Genomic DNA, 23,384 nt, shown 5'->3' on the forward strand with positions numbered 1-23,384 from the left:
CACGTGCATGTTTACAGTTCTCCTTTAGCTGATGGACAACACCTCTGTAGGGCTGGTTTTAGGGTCTGCAATGGATTGAAATCCAATTCCAAGGCAGCAGGTTGTGCCACACCTGCCGGGTGCCCTTGACTGGGAAAGCATGATCCAGAAGAGGTTTAGAGCCCGCACAGTTCCAGGGGTACATTCAGTACCAGGTGCTGCTGTTCCCTTCCTGTGTCTTTCTATTCACACACAGGCACACATTCATGTGCATGCACATACATGCACACACGTATGTAACACACACATGCACAGACACACACCTCACAGTTCCACATGTACATACATGGTACTTGTTTGTCTCCAGAATGTAGGTGTGTGCATGTGTGTGTACACATGTGTGTATGTGTGCATATGTATGCACATGTGCATGCACACAAACATGCATGAGCTTGAGACCCCCTTGAGGCTCAGTCCTCCCTGGGTGCAGGGAGGGGGACGGCCAGGTTGGTGGGAGGCTGTGAAGGGAAAGCTTTGTCTTCCAGGCAGCAGGCACCACAGCCTCCATCAGATGTTCCTGGACCTTTGGTTGCTGCTTCCACTGGCTTCACGAAGTTTGCCAGCTGATAGCAGAGGGGGTCGGGCTCACCTGGGCAAGCAGTGTGAATATTTGGATTTGAAGTCTACTTATATGTGGTGAGGTTTTTAGTGTCAGGATAAAGATTGATTCTGAGTTATTTTCTGGACAGTTCTGGGCACCGCCCCCTCGCATTGTGCCCTTTTTCTCAGAGCAGAGACTTAGCTCTGAGAAAGGTGTCGTTACCATTGCCCTAAATTTGGTCCCTGGCCTGTTTTCCAGGCCAGCTGGTGTCTGGTCAGCCAGCAGTGGTGGAGGCTGAAGAAACAGATGTGGGGAGGGTTCTGCATCCCCAGCTCTGGTGCACTTTGACTAGAGGGCTCCAGGCCAGCTCTGTGAGAAGTACTCGGTCACAGCGAGGTGTCTGCTATGGGGCTGTCCCCAACCATGCCCCTGGTCTCCTGCCCTCCCACCCCAACTCCTGTGAGGGGGCCGGGTGGATGTGGGGCAGAAGGAAGCCAATGGGCTGTGATGGCTGTCGTCAGCTCCCCAGCAGGTGTCAAGATGCCCGGGCTCACCAGCAGAGTCCAGCACATGTCATTGACCAGCAGTGGCCTCAGCCCCATAGCCCCTCTATGAGAAGGGAGGGCCCACGTACCTGGTAACAAGGTGCTATTGGAGGCAGTCTTCTCCTTCCTTGAGATCACGCTCGTGGGACCCAGGTCTGTGGGAGAGGAAGCTGGCAGCCACCAGGGGAGCCAGGTCACAATTCTGGGGCTGCTTTTGAGAATCTGAGAACCAAGGCCTTGGGGCCTCCTCTGAAGGTCAGCGGCCCTGAGGCTACTACCCCCAACACCTGCCTCCCCACCCTAGGTGTGCTAGCACCACCATTGCCCTTCCCTGGGACTCCCACGCCCTTGGGGGACAGGCTAGGAGATGCCTTTTGGGCATCACTTTCACCACCACCCAGTCCATGGAATAGGAAAGAGGCAAAGAGTGTTGCCCAGCCCACGACCCCGATCCTGTTCCTGTTTCATCGCAGGGGGGATGCTGGTGTCCTTCCTGGGTGTGCCGGGAACCAGGCAAGTCAGCTGAGCCCACTGAGGGGACCAGAGAGGGCATGAGATGCTGGGACACAGGTGTGTGTGGGGGGGCTGGGTCTGTGTCATCCCAGTGTCACCCCGACCCCTGCATCCCTGGCAGAGTGGGTGCTCAGGCAGTGTTTGCTGGGTAAATGGGTGATAGAAGGGGCTCTTCTCTCCAAGACTGTCCTGGAAAATTCTGGGAAAGGCCTCCCTGGGCCTGCCTGAGTCGCACACCCACGTCCCGGGCCAGTTGCTGCAGCTGGGAACCCTCGCCCATGGGTCTGCTCTGCCGCATTTGGGGGCTCCTCCTGGACCAGCATGGAGAGCTGACAGTCTGGCACTGAAGGACCCAGACCCCTGGGCTGAGTAAAAGACACCGTGGAAGGGAGGGGGCACATACAGGAGAGGGGGTGGAATGCCAGGGCACAGGGAACACCTTTGACGGGAAAAACAGGCTAGCAAAAATTATGAAAATTATAAGTTATCCTACATTTAACGAAAGTAGGTACTAAACATAACCATGTGCTAACTTCTGGGTCGACTTTGAGCCGCGTATGTATGCATACATGTGCGTGATTTTTCCAGCAAGTTGGAACACCCGTGTGATTTGGCATCCTCTCCTTTGTCTTTCTCTGTATGATCATGAAAAACACGACTTACAAAAATATCTTCCACGGCTTCATCACTTTTACTGTGGCTTTCTCCTAATCCTGGAAACAGATCAAAGGGAACAAGCCATGCCTGCCTGAAGCCAGAGGGAGTGTGAGCAGGCTGATGCATGTGGGAGCAGGGTCGGGGTCAGGGCAGTCAGCAGGCCAGTCATGGGAGCAGGCTAGTGCAGGCAGGGAGCAGGCTGGTGGGGCTGGGGCAGAGCGGAGAGTAGGGTCAGGGTCGGGGTTGGGGCAGGCAGCTGGCCCATCAGGGGAGAAGGACTCTGGGGTTCTAAGCGGGGTAGGAGGTGAACCCCTGAGGAAGGGGCTTCCTGCCCAAGAGCACTGGAACTTTCTGGTGTTTTGGAAATGAGGCTGAGAGCCGAGAAGATTCTAGAGGGCAGAGCAAGGGTTGGCAACCACTGATTAGGCTTCACTTGAGGAAATTGTGTTGTGTGTGTCTGGGCCACTTCCTTCACTGGCTGGCTGTCACTGTAGTCTCGTTTTATGAATAAAAACCATTATTCAAACCAATCATTTTATCCCACTGCCACCCAGACCACACTCTCCCTGAGCCCCTCATCTGGGAGTCTTCGCACCCCTGGGGGCTTAGGGCCTGGGCCTCTGGCCTCCCCACAGAGGCACTATCCCTGGGGCCCTGCAACCTGAGTGGCCTCTGAGAAATGGACACAGCCCTGGGGGCTGACATGCCGATGGGGTTCGGAACAGGCATCCAGTTAGGCTGGTGTCTGGTTAGGAGCCATGTGGAGCTTCCTGTGAGCAGATGCTCTGGTTCATGCCTGTGCCTCTCTCCCCTGCAGAGATCGGACCCACAGCTGCTCGCCCAGTTCTACTATGCAGATGAGGAGCTGAACCAGGTGGCGGCTGAGCTGGACAGTCTGGACGGGCGCAAGGACCCGCAACGGTGCACGCTGCTTGTCAGCCAGTTTCGCTCTTGCCAGGTGAGTGCACGTAGGGCCAAGAGCCTGTCATGGGGGAACCTGCTCCCACCTGTGAGCACATCTCAGGTAGCCTGGGTGAGGTGCTGGGCACCTCTCACTCCAGCTGCACACCCAGCTGGGAGGAGGGACGATTCTGAGCTGAACAGGGTGGGGAAGAGAGCCAGGCAGGGGCAACCAGGAGCTGGCAGGGTCCTAGCCAGGGAGCTGCTAACATGGGAGGGGGGCTAGGCAATAGAGGCTATGTGCAGGGCTCCTGGAGGGGGGCTCGGACCCTTGCCATGCTGCACGATTTACTACTGGCCCTGGAAGCGATGCTAGAAATGTTCTTCCAGTTTAGCCAATTACCAGTGTGAGACCCTGAGGCCTGAATGCAGTTTTGTCAAGCGACAGTCAAGGTCATTCTCAAAGTTCCAGAATATTCTTGGTACATTCTGCCCACACATCTTGCTCGTTCTCTCTGACCTGGGAGGGGGCCTGAGGTATGCTTCCCAGATCACTGGGAGGGCTGGACGCAGTGGGAGGTATGCCACTGAAGCTGGTTCCACGGTGTGTTTTATGCATTAGGGGGTTAGATAAGGATTCTGGTGGGAGAAGCAGGTCCTGGCTAGCCCTAGAATGACCAGGAGGCCCTCCCCTCTCCTAGGGGACTGGAGGGGCCAGGGGGTTTCGGGACTTGCCAGGCCATCAGCGCTCTTTCTTTCCCACCAGAGAATACCCTTACTTGTGCCTGCAGCACACCAACCTAACAGCCAGGAGGCCTCCCTCTAGATTCCCCAGGCGCACCCTGCCACCCCCCTGCCTTTGCCCTTGTCCATGCCACCCCTGCCCCCCATGCTCCTGTCCCCCTGCTCCCCCCACTACCCGCACCACCACCCCAACCATACCTGCTCCTGCTGCAGCTCTGTGCCCCTAGCAGTGCCCTGTGTTTGTCCCAGACCCGGTCTGACCAGTTCACTGGTGGATGTATTTGCAGGTTACACAAACTGACCAAATAAGGTGGCCACTAAGTTGGGTGCTTCGTAGAGTCTTGACAGAGGAAAATCAAGAAAGGAAAACCATCCTGGCATTAGGCTGGGCAAGGCAACTTGCAGGGGGTTGAGAAACAAGTCATACAAAGGATCTTCACAAGCATCTTTAATTTCTCACTTGTCTCTTAAGACTCCTGTGTCAGGGTCCCATGACAGCCCCCTAGTTCCATGACTCACTAGGAAGACACACAGGACATAGAATACAGTTGTGCTCACAGCTGGGATTGATCCCAGTGAACAGACACAAAGGACAATCAGCCAAGGGAAGAGGTATGGGGTTGGGGAGCTGGGGGGACAAAGTCCAGAGGAATCAGGCGTCAGCTTCCAGCATCCTCTCCCGGAGACTCAGGTAGATGTGCTCCATTCCCAGTAGCACGTGTGACAACATGTGTGGCATCTTGTCAGCCAGGGAAGCTCATTAGGGACGCAGAACAGGGGTTGCTGGGGCTGGTCTAGCAGGCCCGTCTCCCTGGCTCAGCCCAAACCGCAGACCCCCAGGGAGATGGAGTGTGGGTAGGGGCATTAGAGACACAGCTGAGGAGCGGCAACATTCCCTGGACACCTGCCCAGGGCCAGTGCGGTGCAGGCCTTTCGGGGGATGGCCTGGTCCCGTTGTGGGGCTCCTGTGCACATAACAGCAGTTAGGAATCGTGGCTGACACCTCATGGATCTTGGCCGTGTGCTCTGCCGCCCACCCAGGAGCGGAGTTAGTGCCACCAAGGGATGCCTTCGTGTGCATGCTACAATTTTGTAAAGACTCATCCTAGTAACATATTTGTTTAAGTGGCCACTTACTGGGGACCTGGGTTCTGTAAGGGCTCCTGTCCTAGTAAATTCCTAGGACATTTAGGAGCTCAGGAATTTAGGTTGGAAAGCAACTTTCTTTTCTAACATTTGTCTTGAAACAGGACATTTTGTCTTTTCCACTTTTGGCTGCTGTTTCATTCATTTGACTGTCATGATGCTGGGTTGTTTATTTGATTGTCCATTCATTCATTCATTCATTCATTCAACAGCAGTCACTAGAAGGGGGTCTGCCTCTGTGTAGACAATGCCCCAGAAGCAAGGCAGACATTTGGGGTCACTGTAGTCAGAGAGGCCTATGTGCACAGGTGCCAGGTTGCCATTGCAACGTGGGGTCTGGTGACCTGCAATTACAATGCGGAGCCCTGACAGGTCAGCGGATGGCAGCCCACTCTACAGGGCCACTTGGTGGCCCTGATTTTAGAGCATGGACTGGCATCCTAGGTAGGTCACAGGAGGCCAGATTTAGGAGCCGCAGGCCCCTGATGTTCTCAGCACCTGTGAATCTGCCCTAGGCCAGCTGCAGGCACCACCACCAAGCACCCAGAGGCTATGACTTTCTCAGCTTTGGGGCCAGTAGCTTGGCATTGCCAATGTGCCCTCTCCTCATCCCACTGTTGTCTGTGACCCTGGCCTCAGTGACAAATCCCTGAGTCTTCTAGTCTGGATGTCTGGGGTGTCTCAGGGCCCCCAGGTCCCATCAGCCCAGGTACAGCCCTCAGCTGAGTGTGGGGTGTCTATGTGGAGCATGCATGGTGGTGGCACCAGCCTGGCCTGGCTCAGCTCTCCAGGAGCCCTGGAGGCATCCACGTGGGGTCCCATTCAGTTCAGTTTGAGTCAGCACTTCTGGCTCAAATTTGGGGATACATTCAGGGGCCCAGTCCTTCTGGTCTGGAGCTTTGTCTTCCTCAAGGCATGAGGGGCTCTCCACATGGTCCTCTGGGTAATGGCCTCTCCACTGGATTCCTGCTAGGAAGTCTGATTTCTTGCACCAGTGAGTCGTGGGGGCCTCAAGCACCCCAGGTGCAGCCAGATTGGGAGCCAGTGCTCTGTGACCATCTGCTTGCTCAGCTAGCACTTGATGGCTGGTTGGTCCTTATGAGTGCAGTTAGGCTGCTGCAGCCCCCAAAACCTACAGCCCGTGCTATGTGCTCACCGGGGAGGTGAGGGGCAGGTGAGGGGGAGGTGTAGTGTCTGGAACCTGGGGTATAGTGTCTGGAACCTTCCTGCCCCATATTGGGGTCTGCTAGATGAAGTCTGCCGGCAAGTGCCAGGTACAGAGTAGATGCTCAAGAAACAGTAGCAGCCCCCTTTTCTCTTCTCACAGGAGGAACATTGGGTTTGTAAGGAGCAGCAGGAACTGGCTCTCCAGGGCAACATGTCTGTGGGGTGAGACGGAGGTGAGGCAGGGAGGGCTGGGAGCAGTGAGGTGGAAGAGGCAGGGACTTGCATGGTGCTGGCTCTAATCTTAGAAGGAGTCGGAGTCATTCATTTTCACCTAAAGGACCTTTTATTTACTTCATGAAAATGGTGGACTGTGTGTAAATGAGGTTGTAGGTGGATGTCTGATGACATTTGCCTGTTTGTTCTCTTTCTGGCTTCAGAAACCATAAAAGATTAGAAATCATAGCTCAGCTGGATGAAATGAATCCTGGATTATTGTGATGGGCTGAATTGTGTCCCCTGCCCCCAAACTCATACATTCAAGTCCTACTCCCCAGTCTTTGAAGACATAATTAAGGTAAAATGAAGTCATTAGGGTGGGTCCTGATCCAGTCTGACCAGTGCCCTTGTAAGAAGAGGAGGCTAGGTCACAGAATGCAGAGGGACAATCATGTGAGGACACGGGGAGAGGACGGTGTATGTGCCCAGGAGGGAGGCCTCAGAGGGAACTGGCCCACCAGAACTAGCCCACCCTCCCCTGGGTCTGGGACCTGGCTCACCTTCCCCTGGGTCTCAGACGGCCAGCCTCCAGGCCTGTGAGGAATAAACTTGGAGCAGCTGCCGCTGTGGTGCTGCTATGGCGGCCCCAAGGCACTAATACAGTGGGATCTGGATTTCATGATGCAGATGGGCTTGACATTGCTCTGGGTTGGATTCCATCATCGTCATCGACCTGTTTTTCCTAAGCCACACTGTAACTTTTACCATCAAGGGAGTATAATTTTAGATGATTCAGTGAAGAATATTAAATGGCAAAATGTGCCAACAGACCTTGTAGCCAAGTGTAGCTAGTTAACGGGGTCATGGTGGGTGCAGGGCGCCTTGCTGCCGATCTGCGACATGGACACAGCCACACCTGGACACAGCCACACCTGGACACAGCCACACCTGGCGACACCCTCGAACCTCCCCTTGCTTGAAGGTACTGATGCCCACCCCCCCATAGCAGAGTGGGTTCTCGGGGAGAAGGGGTCCCTAGTGTACCCTGACTGCATACCCCAGCCTCCCGTCTGCCGTGCGATGCACCTGGCACTCGGCATCCTCGGAGCTGTGCCCGGGAGGGACTAGGGCTGGGGGAGTCCAGGAGGGCTGGCCACCTCCGTGGCAGGGTGGGGAGAGCTCCTTACAGCAGCGGCTCTTGAATTCTTTGAATTCTTTGTTTCTATATTGACAGTTGAGAGTTCTTTCTGTATTCTGGACACTGGCCTTCATCTGATTATGATTTATAATTATTTTCTCCCAATTTGTGGCTTGTCTTTCATTCTCTGCCTAGTTTTTTGAAGGAGAGAAGTTTTAGATTTTGATGAAGGCCAGTTTATCCATTTTTCTCTTCGTAGATCATGCTTTTCATGTCCTAAGAAGTCTCGGCCTGACCCAAGGTCATCAGATTGTCTCCTGTGTTTTCCTGTAGAAAACATAGTTTCAGGCTTTGCACTGAGGTCTGTGATTCCTACTGACTTTACATCAGTATATAAAGTAAGGACTGGACCCACGTTTTGTTTTGTTTGCAAATTAATTCTCAGTTTCAACATCATGTGTTGAGAAGACTATATGCTTTCTCCACGGAAAAGTGTCATTGCACCTTTGGGAAAACCAGTTACCCCAATCAGTAGGGGCCTGTTTCCAGGCTCTCTGTTCTGTCCTCTTCATCTGTCTTCAGGCCAATACTACAGTGTCTTTTTCCTGCGTCTTAGAAGCCCATGGGGTCACATCTCCAACACTGTCCTATTTCGAAGTTGTTACTGCTGTTCTAAGTTCTTTGCATTTCTGTATGGAATTTAGAAACTGCTTGTAGGAGGTCTACAAAAAAGCCCGCTAAATGGGACCACAGTGAATCTGAGGGTCAATACTGGGGAAAACTTGCGGTTTTCCCCATTAAGCATGGTGCTAGCTATCACAGGTTTTTCATAGATGCACATGGGTTGCCCGGTGAAGCAGGGATCCTTGGCTTCACAGCTACTCAAGGCTTGAAAGACGGCATTCTGTGGCCTCCTATGCACTGTTCCAGGAAGAAAGCCAGGGTCACCCTCTCTTTGCTCTGCATGGGCATAGCATCTTTGTCTCTTACTACTTGTAAGGTCTCTTTTTATTGGTTTCTATTGATTTCATCATGCTGTGATTTGGTGTAATTTTCTTTGTATTTTCAACACTTTGGATTAATTAAACTTCTTGGACCTTGTATTTACAGTTGTCATCAAATTGAACAAAAACCGGCCATGATTCCTTCAAGTGTTTTTTCTTTCTGTCCCATTCCTTTTTCTGGGTCTTGCATGTTGCGCCTGATGTCCTGAAGCCTGACCGCTCAGCGATGAGCTGTTTTTTTTTTTTTTTTTTTTTAAGGATTTATTTATTTATTCATGAGAGACACAGACAGAGAGAAATACAGAGATATAGGCAGAGGGAGGAGCAGGCTCCTCACAGGGAGCCTGATGCGGGACTTGATTCCGGATCCCGGGATCATTACCTGAGCTGAAGGCAGGCGCCCAACCGCTGAGCCACTCAGGTGTCCCAGTGATGAGCTATTTTATTATTGCTTCTTTCTCAGGCTTGTGGGAAGGTTTCCATTGTTTGTCTTCAAGTTTTTTGTTCTTTTCTTCTGAAATGTCTGATCTGGGCTGAATCTCATCCAGTGCATTTGTTTTCATCCCACATATGTAATTTCCATCTCTGGATCAGCTTGGCCCTTTTTATTTCTTCATAGTCTCAGTTTACTTTTGGGACACATGGGAGCCACTTGTAAGGACCATCTCCATGTCCCCCGATGGCCGCTGTGCTGCCTGCTTTGGACTGGCTTTGTTTTTCTTTTTATCATGTGTTGTATTTTAATTCTTTGCAGGCCTGGTAATTTTTTTATTGAATGCCTGACATTAGTTCTGCTTCTTGTCTTTATGGGAGCTGAATATTGTTGTATTCCTATAAGTCTCTTTGAGCTTTGTTTTGTAAGATGGTTTGGTTACTTATAGTCCGATCCTCCTGGATCATGTTTTTTAAGATGGGGATGGGGGTGGGGGTCAGAGCTGAGTTTAGTCTGGGGCTAACCACCCCTCACCACTGAGGCAAGACACTTTCGGGTGCTTTGCCCAGTGCCCTGTGAACAGCTCTCCGACTTGGCCATGGCTCCCTGTGTGGCATCAGCACCTCCTTTCTCCTCTTGTGAGCACGTGTCTGTCCCCCGCTCCCAGGTCTGCAGGGTTTTCTCTGGGGCAGCTCTCTCTTCTCTGGATTCTAGCCACCTAGGTCGCCTGGACAGCTCAGGTCTTGTCTTCAGTGAGGGGGTTTGCTGGGTCTCACCTGGGTGCCCTCTCTCAGCTGGGACCTGAAGTGTGGCTCTGAGCTGTTAGCTGGGCAGCCACATTTCTCTTCCTTTGTGGCCACTTGGCCACCTGATGGCCAGTGTCTTGAGAACTGTTGTCTTGTTTTTCCCATTACTGCCGTCATCATTCAAGGGAGGTAGATTTGCTGTTACTCTGTGTTGGCTGGAATCAGAGGTCCCCACAGATGTTTGCTGGGTTATTTGGGACCTGCAGGAGAAGGAAAGGAGACCCCACCCTCACCCTGGGCAGCTGATGTCCTGGCCAGCAGGGCAGGGTGCGCAGGATGTCAGAGCCCTGGCTCTTCCTGGAGGCGGACATTGACTGGGTGCTAGTACTTGTGATCGCCCTTAGCAATCTTCATTAGTTTGCTGAGTCACAAGAAAGGGGCCTTCCTGCTCAGAAAGCCTTTTAAAAGAACTCATGGTAGTACCGCTGGATGCTGGTTGAATTTTATTTTTACTTTTTGTGCGTGGAGGTAGGATTTGCTTCAGAGCTCAGTACCCTGACTGTTTGCATTAGAAATATCCTGCTTCCCACTTGTGGTGACTTTTCGCATCTGCTTCCTAATAAAAACGAAAGTCAACCCTCAGAGGGCGGAAAGGAGGGGTGTCGGGATAGAAAACCGCTGAGGGTGAGCATGTCAGCGAGTGCTGTCTTCCTGGAAAGCAGTCGGTGGGTTGTGACCAGAGCCCATAAATGCACTTCCACTCTTGACTTTGTGGCTCTACATTTGGAAATGAGTGGATCCTAAGGAAATGACTGAACACTCAGCCATGACCACAGTGTTGTCAGTGGCAATGGAGAACTCGAGTCTGTCAGTGTCCAGCAGACCGGGAAGTGGTAAGTTAGCCGGGTTTTACAGACCATAGCTTACACCACCCTCCCGATAGCTGGGAATCATGGTCTCCCACGGGCTTCCTGGAGAACCAGAGAAGTTAAGCAGCCAGTCCCAGGTGGCACAGCCATGAGGGGTGGAGTCAGGGAGGGAGCACAACTTCCTTGCCTACTGAGTTACATGCTGCCTGATTGATCTGGTTCCAGGGGAGTCCGGGGCAGGGGCCAGCTGTGCTCCTTCTGCTCTGTCTACAGAGGAGTAAACTGAGGCCCAGACAGTGTGGTGGCTTTGCCCTGTTCCTGACTGCTGCGTCTCCTGTGATCGCTCCTTGTCCTCACACAGGACAGGCCTTGGAGCCCTGTGTGGCAAGTTTGAGAAGGCTGGTTTTACAGCCTCCCTGATGGCAGGTCCTGTCCGTGTTTTAAACACGGCCAGGATGGCACAGGGCTTGTGATGTTAATAGAAGCAACGCAGCAAGGTGGCTGCAACAATCATTGTCTTGAGTGTCCACCTGCTGTGCCATTGCTTGAGCTCTGTTGTAAGAAATGCATGGATAGGCATTCAGAGAGTGGTTCAGGGACAGTCCTGTGGCCTCCGGCTACAGGGAGCCTGGGTGTGGGTCAGCAGCCAGTTCGGGGTAATTAGGAGGCTCCCCAGGCTTCCACAGGTGCCCAGCCTGCATGGGCATGAGCAACGGGACCAGGGAGGCAGGACGTTCACTCTAGAAGCTTCTGAAGCATTTGCACTCTTGGTAGCAATTGCAGAGCAAGCAGGGCTGCATGATCCTAACAGTAAAGTGCCCTTATGTGTTTTTAATATTTTTCAAGCAGTTTTAGACAGCCACCAGTGGGAACTGTGTTTCAGTGCACTTTGTCCATTTCTGTTTCAGGACAATGTGTTAAACATCATTAACCAGATCATGGACGTGTGCATCCCACAGGACCGAGCCCCACGGGATTTCTGTGTCAAGTTCCCCGAGGAGATCCGGCATGACAATCTGGCGGGCCAGCTGTGGTTCGGTGCCGAGGTAGCACGCAGCTTCCTGGGTCCAGGGTCACGGTGTGGGGGGTTGTGCAGCTGTTTCTTAATGAAGCTTGCCTATGTGCACCTGCAGGTGCAAGGACCTGGTGTCTTCCCTGCGAAAGCCCCACCTGCTAGGGCTTATGGATGGCACGTTCTGAGCCTGTGAGGCCGTATGCCCCTTTGAGGGTCTGGGAGAGCCACAAAGCTGCCCCCGCCCCCCATCTACACAAGCAACCATGGACACACAGCTTCAAGAGCGATTTCTGTGAGGTCCTCAGGCTCCCAGACATGAAGGGCCCACAGGTGGTTCCTAGCAGCTGCCAGCTCGGGAGCACTTGCTTCCCTCGCCAACCGACAGGAAGGGTCATCCTTGCCCATGGGGCTGGGAGCTGCATTTGGGGCCTTCCTAGGGCCACCTCTCATCTGCCCCTCAACTTCCATTCTCATCTCCCAATGTGGGGGGGGGGGGGACTGCAGCCTGAGAGGAGGGTACCCGCCCTATGGTGGCAGGACCAGCCTTCCCCCAGCCAGCTCTTGCCCGTGCCCCCACCTTGTAACCCTTCCCATGGCCCTGCTGTGGTTTGCAGCCTGATGCCTGTGCCCCCTCTGCCCCACTCGCTACGGTCCCTGGGATGCCGTGTCCTCCTCTGGCACAGCCTAGCTCTACGCCCATCTGTCCCCCACCCCACCCCTCTGAACGCTGGGTGGGAGCGCATCCTTGCTCTGATTGGTGTGGGGGCCCCAGGCAGGCTGTCCCTCTGCCAGGTCTCAGTTTTCCCTGCTGTAGGTTCCTGGGGATGGGGACAGCTGCGGGGCCATGAAATGATGCAGGTCCCATGCCCGGCAGCACTCAGGCCACCATCTCCTCTGTATGGGCTGGCCTCAGTGTCAACCAGCTCCACACACCCCTCTGGAGGGTGGGGAAATCCACTCTGCCTCCCAGGAAAGAGCTTCATCCCAGCTCAACTCAGGGTCAATGCTGATGGGGTTAGGCGTTGACTAGTGCAGGCATGCAACGAGTGGGGGGTCCCCATATCACCACAGCCCCAAGTGGGGATTGCAGGGCCACCTCTCACCCAGGACCAGGGTCTGATGAGCACTCCTTGTCACCAGACATGGGGAACACATGAGGAGTGATGCATTTAGCCCACATAGGCCTGCAATCTGCACCCCCGCAGCCCAAGACAGGTGTGGGTGGGTTTATAGGCACAGAGGGACCCTCCTTACCTCCCAAGAGCCAGGAGTCCGCTCGGCTTAGCAGAGGGTCAGTGAGTTTTTGTGGAAGTGAGGTGTCTTTACTTCCTAGAAAGGTCAGTGGTTTCAGGGAGCGTGGTCAGCCCTGCGTGCCATATGCTCAGAGTGGCCCTAACGTGCCTTGGGGTGCTCCCGGGCACCCAGCTCCCGGTTCTGGGCTGGTAGGAGGGGACAGGAATCACAGCCCTGGGGCCCCTGCATGGAGCCCCCAGACCCAAGAGTCTTGGCTGACTTTCCCCTCCCTGTCTGTGTAAGGACCTGTCGACCATGGCTGCTCTGGGTGGGAGGGAGCATGTGGTGCGTCCTTGAGACACCTGCCCCAGAGTCTCAGGTGAGGGTGTTCCCTGAAGAGGAGCATTGGGGATGGGTGTCGGGGATGATGGGCACACTCCAGGCTGGCCACCACCACCCTTCTGCTTTCCTGTCCCACATCATGGGTGTTCCTGGGGCCACACAGTCCTTAAGACTGGCTATTAGAGTGCCTGCCCTCTGCAGAGCTGCTGGAAGGAGCCCAGGCCCATCAGGCCTCCCCCAAACCAGCTCTGATGCCTGTCACCCCGGAGCCTCTCCTGACCCCATTCTCTGCCCGCAGTGCCTGGCTGCCGGCTCCATCATCATGAACCGTGAGCTGGAGAGCATGGCCATGCGGCCGCTGGCCAAGGAGCTGACCCGCAGCCTGGAGGATGTACGGGGCACCCTCCGTGACCAGGCGCTGCGGGACCTCAACACCTACACGGAGAAGATGAGGGAGGCCCTGAGGCACTTCGACGTCCTGTTTGCCGAGTTTGAACTGAGGTGACTCTGAGGCCTTTGCTTTCTGAGTCTGGGGGAGGCACCCGCGCTGCTGCGCCCATCATGATGTTTCAAGCTGGACAGACCCTTGGAGGGAGGAGCCGGGGCTGGTTCGGGGTCATCAGTTGTGTAGCTAACGTGGACACACAAGGCGGGGTAGCCAGGGCCAGGCTGGGTGACCTTGCCAGGGTCTGGCCCACCCCCCTGCCTCTCTCTGATGCACCCCAGCGCTAAAGACCCGGGAGGTTCCTGCAAGTAGCTGTCACCCAGAGTGGATGTGCCACTGCCAGCCTCTGCCTGTGCTGCCGGAGGCTCTGCTGCTCCCCTCCTGCCTCGCCTCCTGCCTCTGACTACCTGCCTCACTTCCCGCTTCGCTTCCCACCTTGCTTCCTGCCTCTGACCTCCTGCCTCGCCTCCCACCAGTGCCTGGGCTCACTGTGTGGGGCTTGTGGGTCACAGGCTGCCTCCTCCACCCCATCCGTTCATCCACTCCCTGCACAAACACCCAAGCATCATCTCCCTTCACCTCCATGTGCTCAGATCCGAGACACGGCGGAACAAGGGAGGGGTAGCCATGGCTCTTGGGCTGCAGGGACTTTCCAGCTCCCTAGAATGAGGGCCAGGGCACCTCCCCAGGTTAGGATCACATGGCACCCCTCCAGCACCCGCCCACTGTGTGCTCCACTCATCCTCCCACCCCTGCCTGCTGCTGTCCTTAGCCCCCTCTCCAGCCAGCAGCCCTCAAACCCCTCTGCACAGGCTTTACTCACCTGCTCTGTCTTCGGAGGACACAGGCCATGCCTGGGGGCCTCCTCTGAGGGATTTGGAGAGGCCCAGGGTGGGAGGGGGGGCAGGCATGCCACCTGTGCCCAGAGATGCGGAGATGCTCACAGTTAGGTGAGAAAAAGTGGGACCCAAAATCCATGTCCACAGTGGTCCCAGTTAGTACAAATTGTCTGTCGTGTAAGCCAAATGAGCTTTTATAGCAAGAAAAAAGCAGGGCTAGGGACTTAGAAACAGAGGAACATGTTCTCATCCAGACGGTAGGATGAGGTGTTGCTTGCTTACCCCCAGCTGGCCACCCCCACCCCGCGGTCTGCACTCACCTGCACGTGCATCCATTCCGTTGGTGCTCATGAGGGCGAGTGCCCAGGCAGGGACCTCACAGGCGGGCGGTGCCACATCCAGGACACGTGGGCTGGTGGGGCAGGGCTAGGGGTCTAGGAGGCACTGCACTGGGCCCGACCCTGGGAGGAGCTTGTCTTCAGGCCATGCTGTTGTGGTCATGTCTTCTGAAGCACACTTGGCCTTCATCTGAGATGCCGCTCTTGGGGAGGGGACACAGGGGCGACGGGGGTGGCACTCACCTCCCTGGCTGTGTCTGCAGCTACGTCTCGGCCATGGTGCCCGTGAAGTCCCCCAGGGAGTACTATGTGCAGCAGGAGGTCATCGTGCTCTTCTGCGAGACCGTGGAGAGGTGAGGCCACCCCTGACCTCCCCCGGGGCAGCTGCAGGCACGAGGATGCTTCCAGCCCCCTCCCCTCCCAAGTCTGCTTCCTCCCAGCAGGAGGCACACCTGCCACCTCCTGCCTGGGCCCCACCACCACCTTTCCTGGGCCCAGGGGTTCCTGCTGAGGTTCCCTGATAGAGCCAGAGTGGCCGCCATGGCAGCGCGGAGAGCTAGATGCCTCACCTCCCCTCCTACCTCACCTCCTCGCCTCTTTACCCTCCACACCCCCCCACCTTCCTCACCTCCATGCCTTCCTCACCTCCATACCTTACCTCCTCACCTCCCCACCTTCTTCACCTCCCTCACCCTGCTCACCTTTCTCACCTTCCTCATCTCCTCACCCTCCTCACCTTCCTCACCTCCTCACCCTCCACACTTCTTAGCTTTCCCGTCTTCCTCACCCCTATATCTCCTCCCCACACCTCCCCACCCTCTTCACCTCCACACCTCCTCACCCCCTCATCCCCATCCTCCCTCCCCATCTCCTCATGTCCCCACCTCCACAGGCCAGGATGGAGCCCCTGCTGGCTTGGAGGTCCCCTGAACACGGTTTTGTGGAGCGAATCATCTATATTCTCTTGGACAGTCATTGAAGTCAGATTTTTGAGTGGACTTCGGGACTAAGATTTAGCCTAGAATGTGTCTCCTGTCTGACTAGAGCTGTGATATTAGGGAAGTCTTGAAGTCACCTAGCATCACTTCATAATTAAAAGCATATTATTCACTGTTCACATTGAATTCAACAGTTATTTACCGTTCACATATTGAAAGACATTTCAAGTTGCTAAAAAATAAGATGGCGGGAAACGCTTTTTACTTGGAACCATCGTGACGTGTTGCCAGCAGAGCCAGCTCATAGGTGCAGAGAGAGCATTTCCATTTGCCTGGAGTGAGAATGAGCCTAGGAGAGTACTGTGGGCTCCTCGGGGAGCATCACACCATCCGGAGCAGTGTTTCAGTTCCACGTTTACTCTTGCCACTTGAGCTGTTTTAGTTTCCTGGCTAAGCAGGCCCGTGGCTGGGCAAGCTCCCGTGTTTTGTTTGCTGGATACCGTGGCTGCCCCATGGCTCCCCCCTCAGCAGGCACAGCATCCCCCTGCCTGCATCTTTTGACCCATCTATGGGATCAGGCAGGTGGATGGATGGGGCAGAGTGGGCACCAGCTGCCGCCACTGCTGCATGGGCCTTCTGGAGCCGAGTGTGGCGCCTTTCCTAACAGCAGCCCTGAGCGTGTGTGAGGGCTGAGGGCAGCACCTGTCATCTTCCTAACTCTGCTCAGCACAGACACAGGTGTGGGCGGGCAGGCCTCACCCTTCTTGCTCTCTATCCCTCGGCCAGGGCCCTGGACTTCGGGTACCTGACCCAGGACATGATTGATGACTACGAGCCTGCCCTCATGTTCACCATCCCCAGGTTGGCCATCGTGTGGTGAGTGTTCCTCCTGCCCAGGACAGCTATTGGGCAGAAGCCTGGCAGGATCACGAAGTAAGACAGTGCTGGGCCCCTTCTGGGCATTGACAGCTGGCACTTACACCCCCAACAAGTGGCTGCTCAGCCACCCATGCAGTACCAAGCAGGCCTGCTGTCACCCCTCACCAGGTGTTCTGAGGGTGAGTGAGGGATCCCCCACCCTAAATAGTATGAGATGGCTGGACTCTCAACACCCAACTCACAGGTGAGATGGACAGTCACCTATGCTCACAGCCCAGGGAGGAGCACCCCGCATGCCATGGAGAGCCACAGGGGTGCACGCAGGAGCAGAGTGCCCAGCATGGGCTGTGGGAGCCCAGCATGGGCTGTATGTGACAATAGGGTGGGACACCCCTGGCTTCCATGAGCAGATGTGATGGGCTAACCTGAACCATTCACAGGAAGGTGGGGAGGTAAAATGAAAGTGAGCAGGTGAAGAGCAGGTGGGGTACAGCTGGTCTGCCTAGGGGAGCGCCTGAGCAGGAGCCTTTCCTGCTGGGTGGGGAGTGTGAGCCGCAAGAGCAGGGCAGCTCAGGCCAAGGCCTTTGGGATCTTACCGGCTCAGAGATGCCGGCCAGTGCATGGGGCTAGGCCTTAAGTACACCAAGGCCGGAAGCGCTTGGTCACTTACTGAGCCCTTAGAGCTGCTTGGAGCCAAGGTCAGAGCCCAGGTGTTCTGGGCTCTGTCCACTGTTACTCAGCCACACCCTGACTCCCAGACACATCCCTTGCCTCTTGCCAGGTGAGGGGTTGGGGCAGTGGTCACAGGGGGAGGAGGGTGAATGGGCCACGGGGAGCCCAGGGGAGAGGCCTGTGGGCTGGCACCTGGGGAGGGGTCCCGTGGGCAGCTGGGGTACAGGTGTGGAGCTGTGCAGACAGGGGCCCCAGAGTCCTTGGGACAGATGCTGATTGTAGATGTGGTCATCAGTAAAGTGGCCTGGGAGAGTGTAGGTGGACACGGAGGCCAGGACCGGTCCAGGCATAGGACCTCCTTCTTGGGAAATGGGGGCACAGTGGTGGAAATGGTGGTACAACAGGAGGGGGCCAGCTTCTGGGCTGGAGGGGCTTCCCTCAGGTGCAAGGAGTGGGACAAGTTGTGTGCAGTGTGCAGAAGGTGAGTGGGGGCCAGCAGGGCAGACCCCACCATGGGTGGGCCAGAAGCACCTTCTGCTGCCCTGAGACCCTGGAGATCAAATGGCAAAGAGATGTGAGGTGCAGAGGCTCAGGGGAAGGAGAGCTGGGAAGATGGGCTGGGTGGGGATCTGTCCTTCCCTAGGACCTCAGGGAAGCTGGGCATGCCCTGTGGACTTCCCCAGGGCTGGGCATGAGGGCAGCCAGCACCCTGCACTCCTTTGCCTGACTGTGTCCCCAGGAGCCCCAGGCCTGGCACCTCTAGCCCATCCTTCAGTTGTCCTCTCCCCTGAGAGATGCGTCTTCTCCCCAGGCTGCCCTGTCAGGGAAAGCCGGAGTGCGCCCCATCATGCCAGATAGCCAATACTTTACGTTGCCTTAATTGCTAGAATCTGAGACTCTGCTTTTCACCTGAAGCTGAGGAGGCAGAAGACAGATGGCCCCTTGGGGTGGCCTGGCCCGAAGAGGCCCCTCAGGTGTTACATTGTTTGCTTTCTAGGCAGGCACTCTCTGTGGTCAGAGAAAATGCTGCTTCCAGCCAGGGCCTGCCTTCTCCCAGGCCTGCCTTCTCCTGGGGCCTCCCTTCTTCCAGGGCTTATTTTCTATGGCCTGGTGGGGGGGGTTGGGAGCCCTTCCCAAGAGAGCAGGCTTTGTCCCCTTCCTCTGTGTCACACCTTCCCAGAAGTGCCAGGACCTTGGCCTACCCATGTTTCTCTTCTAAAACTCCCTGGCAAGTGCCTTGAAGCTCAGGACCCAGTGCCCCCACCATGTAGCTCCAGTCGGGGATATTGCTATGCTGGTGGGATTCCCAGGCTGGCTTTCCTTTGGAAACTCCTTATGTCACACACGGGGGCTGATGTGGGCACTCGCTGACTGGCCTGCTCTGATGGGCCACATGGACCCTCGAATGCTTGTCTGGCACCCAGGGATCCAGGCCCCATCCTGGATCTCGGGGACATACGGGACCTGCATTGTCTTAGACAGAACCTATTCTAGGCCTCATGGAGGTGTCAGACTGTCTGAGGCAGTTTTAAAATAAAACCCCTTTTAGATAAAAGTGAGACCCCAGAAAGCCTGAGCAGTGGTGTCCAGTTCTCACACACAAGGCTGCTGAGTGAGTTCAGCCTTTACCAGCCCACCCGTCAATGTTGGCCCAGACCCAGTGGCCACAGGACCATGCTCTTGGGCCTTTCTACTCTCACTGAGCAGCCTCCTGAGGCCACTTTTCCTGGACCAGTGCCACTGCGCCCTGTTTGCAGACCATAGCTGCCCTGTGGACATTTGAACTCTTGCTCTGTCTCTGTCCCCTGGGCCTGGGAGGAAGAATGAGGGTCCCATGGGCTGGGCCTTTGTCCCTGTGCTCCCCTCCTGGCAGCACCATGTGGGGTCCCATTGGGATCCCCCAGGACAGGAGGGAAAGCTCCAGAGTCACAGCCAAGGGAGGCAAGTTTCATAGTTGGACTGAAGGGAGGGCAGGTGCTCAGCTTGGCCCAGTCAGGAGGGTGGCCAGTGCCCACTTCATCACCTGTCAACCCTCCTCAGCCAGGCTGTGCATCTGGGACTCTGAGGTATGTCAGCTGTAACTGAAATTCTCCATCCTCCTGGAAGGATGGGTAGAGCAGTAAGGAGCTGCTCCAGATCCCCCCTGCTGGGTCACTTCCCTGGGTGCCTAAAGCCCCCTCCCCTTCCTCATTGTCCACAGCAGCCCCTCTGGGCCAGATGGGCAGCACCATAGCCACATAGAGTAGGGCCTGGGACTTGCTCTGTAACTATATTTGCCCAATGAACATGTGTCAAGCACCTGCTGTATACCTGGCGCTATGCTTGTCCCCAGGGATACCATGATGCCCACGGGGCAGGTGAACAGTGAGGAGAGACAAGCAGGTCTGTGGAGTGTTCTAGATGGTGATAAAGGGGAGAGGGCTTGGAGCAGAGACCCTCTAGAGGGGACAAGAGCTGTAAGTGTGAGGGAGAAGTTCCCGGTCCTGGAGCAGAGCTGGGGTGGGAGCCTGGTGGGCTGTGGACTGCGGGCGGGCAGTATGTTTGAAGGAGGGGTGGCCACAGTTCTGGCTGGAGTGAGAAGGGGCTGTCCTGGGACTCCTGCGACAGTAAAGCCAACACTCTTGGAACAGCAGCCATCTAGGGTCACATCTGTGATGTGGGTTCCTGGGATGCCAGGTGACTCTCAAGGAGCACTGGGAACAGGAGAGCTGGGGGCAAAGCCTCTCCACTGCTGCATCCCCTTCCCCCCGCCTCCAGGAGCTCCGGCCCCTTCCCACCTGCCCTACTCTGCGCTCGCAGGAACAACACACCCGGAGGTAGCCTGGCATCTCTGGCCCTATCACAGGTGAGGAGATAAGCACTGAGCAGCCGGAGGGGGCACCACCCAGCCCTGCCCCTGGCCCTGCCCCATGGAGCTCTGTGGCCCTGGGGAGGCCTGCCTGGGGCCTGAGAGATTGGCAGGGATGGGGGAAAGCCGTATGGGCACCTGGAGGTTCAGGAGGAGGCCGGTCAGGCCCCGTGTTGTGTGTCCATGGTGCTGGCAAGGGGTTTGGCTTTACCCATAGCCAGCTCGGGTGCCAGCCCTAGACCCTGGGCCCCACAACCCACACTTGCCCGTAGCCCTGGGCCTGGCCCCTCCTGACTCAGCATCCTGTCCCTGCTGTGGGTGGGGATACTGGAGATGTGCATCCTGGGGGAAAATAAGTCTCCACAGGGTTCCCAATGTGATGGACTAGTTCCACTTTGGAGGATTTGTCTTAAAACAGCTGGTTTATGGGCAGCCCTGGTGGCCCAGCGGTTTGGCGCCACCTCTGGCCTGGGGTGTGATCCTGGAGTCCCACGTCGGGATGGAGTCCCGGGATGGAGTCCCACGTCGGGCTCCCTGCATGGAGCCTGCTTCTCTCCCTTTGCTTGTGTCTCTGCCTCTCTCTCTCAATTTGTCTCTCCTGAGTAAATAAATAAAAATAAATACAACAGCTGGTTTAAATGAATAAAGACATTGACAGAATTTCTAGGTGCAGTGCTCAGTGACCGACCCCACCGGGTAGACCTGGTTACCTGGGCCTGCCTGGGAGGCCCCATCACCACCCCCATGTCCACGTCCACTGCTAGTCCAGCACCGGGCTCTGCTCCAACCTCTGCAATGGCCCCCATCCCGACACTGTGAGTGGGCCCCTCTTCTGAAGCTGCATCCAGGCTGACCTGCCCAGAACCGAGACCCCATCCCCTGCTCCTGCTCTCCCTGCAACTCCTTCCCACTCCTGCCCCCCACCTCCCCCAACAGAGCCAGCTCTGCTCCTCCCCCCCACTCCTTCCCTCTCCCCATCTCCCCTCCTTCCTCTTCCCTTCTTTCCCCCTCACTGCCCTTCCCCCCCTCCTCCTCCCCACCTCCCCCTAGCTCTAGGCTAGGGCCATTCTGCCCCTCTCGTTTTCCCACCCATCCCACCCACATCCATCCTGCAGTCCTACCATCAGAATTTTCCAGAAGCTACTATCTCATGGGGGTCCCTGGCATCCGTGGTTTCCCTGGTCCACTCGCTTCCTCACCAGTGACACCCCTGCCCAGCCTCCCAGTCTCTGCACAACCTGCCTCATATGCAGCCCTTCCCCATGCAGGTACTCACCACCTCCAGCAAAGTCACATATTTACTTGAGATTGCTTATGTTTAAAATACATTATTTAGACATAGTGCACATACCACACAATTCACCCACTTAAAGTGTACAATTCAGTGGTTTTCAGTAAATTTACAGAGTTGTGCAACCATTCACCATTGATTTCAGAACATTTTCAATCACCCCAAATAAGATGGCCCTTCCCCCTTGCTGTTGCCTCCACCCCTACAATCCCACCTCTCCAGCACCAGGAAACCACAGGTCTGTTTCTGTGTCAGTAGATTTGCCTATTTGTGATATTTCATATAAATGGGGTTTGTGTTATTTTTGAGTCTCCCCACTAGCCTGAAAGCACTATGTGAGGAATGCTCAGCACCTTTGCTTCCTCAGAATCCTTGGTGGGTACCACAGCCTTGGCAGAATTTTGTTGTATTGATGCGACAGGGCATGATATGTGTTTACAATGATTTTTACTGAAGTTTATTTTTAATCATGAAAATTTGAGGGGATGGATATCCAGAATTAAGGGGTTGTTTATTTATTTATTTATTTATTTTTAAAGATTTATTTATTTATTTATTCATGAGAGACACAGAGAGGCAGAGACACAGGCAGAGGGAGAAGCAGGCTTCATGCAGGGAGTCCGATATAGGACTTGATCTCAGGACTCCAGGATCAGGCCCTGGGCCGAAGGCAGGCACTAAACTGCTGAGCCACCCAGGCATTTAAGAACAATACTCCAGCCATTTAGGTACCATTGGTGAAAAATCCTGAAAGCCATGGAAAAACATTCCTAGTGTGTTCAGTACGAAAAATTGTACCAAACGATGTGTCTCTACTTAATAAAATTTCTTAACATGATAGTTATAACTTTTGTAAACAGAATCAAAGCAATCAAAGTGTGGTAAATATACAAAACACAAAACTTACCACTTTAACTGTATTTAAATGTACATCAGTGGCATTAAGCACATTCACATTGTTGTGCCACCATCACCACCATCTCCAGAACTTCTCCTTCTTCCCAAACTGAACTCTGTTTCCATGAAACACTAACTCACTGCTGCCTTCCCCAGCCCCTGGTTCCCTCTCATCTACTTTTTCTCCATGAGAGTGACTCCTCTGGGGACTTCATATAAATTGAATCGTAAATATTTGTCCTTTTGTGCCTGGGTTATTTCATGAAGCATAATGTTTTCATGGTTCATCCACATGGCTTGTAGGAACTTCACTCCTTTCAAGACTGAATAATATTCCATCATATGTAATTAAATATTATTTTAAAGATGAGATTTTTACTAACATCCAAAAGAAAAAAAGTACCTAGGAGTAAATTTAACCAAGGAAGTGGAAAACATGTACATTGAAAACTACAGAACATTCCCGAAAACAAAGACTCAATTAAATGAAAAGATAGCCCATGTTCATGTACTGGAATACTTACTGTAGTTAAGATGGTGCTCCTCTCCAAAGTTGTATATAGATCCAATACATTTCCTATAAAAACTACCTTGGCCTTTTTTTGCATAAATGGAAAAGTTCCTGAAGTTCGCATGGAACCACAATGGGTCTTGAATAGCCCAAACAATATTGAAAAAGAAAAACAAAGTTGGAGGACTCATATGTCTTGATTTCAGAACTTACTACAGAGTTATGATAATCAAAAGTGTGGTACTGTCATAAGGATAGACCACCAATGGAATAAAATCAAGACAACAGAAATAAACCAAATATCTATAGCTAACTGTTTTTTCACAAGGGGCTATGACCATTCAATGAGGAAGTTAGTCTCTTCAACAAATAATGCTGGGACAACTGGATAGCCATATAGAAGAACAAAGTTGAACTCTGTAATGATTAATTTTATGTGTCTACTTGCCTAGGCCACAGGACCCAGATACTTGGTCAA

The 23,384-nt window shown here is 54.5% G+C and overlaps 1 protein-coding gene across 15 annotated transcripts in view; it reads left to right on the forward strand.

Annotated features, from left to right (window-relative positions):
* The window catches only part of ZFYVE28 (zinc finger FYVE-type containing 28), a 159,244-nt gene that overhangs the window by 98,739 nt on the left and 37,121 nt on the right, over positions 1-23,384 (forward strand). For 7 of the 15 annotated variants that reach the window (XR_013366836.1, XM_077876154.1, XM_077876150.1 and 4 more), the window contains 5 exons: positions 3,113-3,253; positions 11,567-11,704; positions 13,547-13,749; positions 15,134-15,223; positions 16,595-16,684. Coding sequence is in view for 14 of the 15 variants with exons in the window: in XM_077876150.1 (XP_077732276.1) it covers positions 3,113-3,253; positions 11,567-11,704; positions 13,547-13,749; positions 15,134-15,223; positions 16,595-16,684 (662 nt within the window). In the remaining variant the exon portion in view is untranslated. Of the gene's footprint in view, positions 1-3,112; positions 3,254-7,299; positions 7,451-10,450; positions 10,683-11,566; positions 11,705-13,546; positions 13,750-15,133; positions 15,224-16,594; positions 16,685-20,116; positions 20,205-20,625; positions 20,868-23,384 lie in introns of those variants that run through there. The other 8 variants (XM_077876152.1, XM_077876149.1, XM_077876186.1 and 5 more) reach the window with 7 other exon arrangements.

Source organism: Canis aureus, chromosome 2 (assembly GCF_053574225.1).
Source record: "Canis aureus isolate CA01 chromosome 2, VMU_Caureus_v.1.0, whole genome shotgun sequence".
In the NCBI taxonomy this organism is placed as follows: Eukaryota; Metazoa; Chordata; class Mammalia; order Carnivora; family Canidae; genus Canis; species Canis aureus.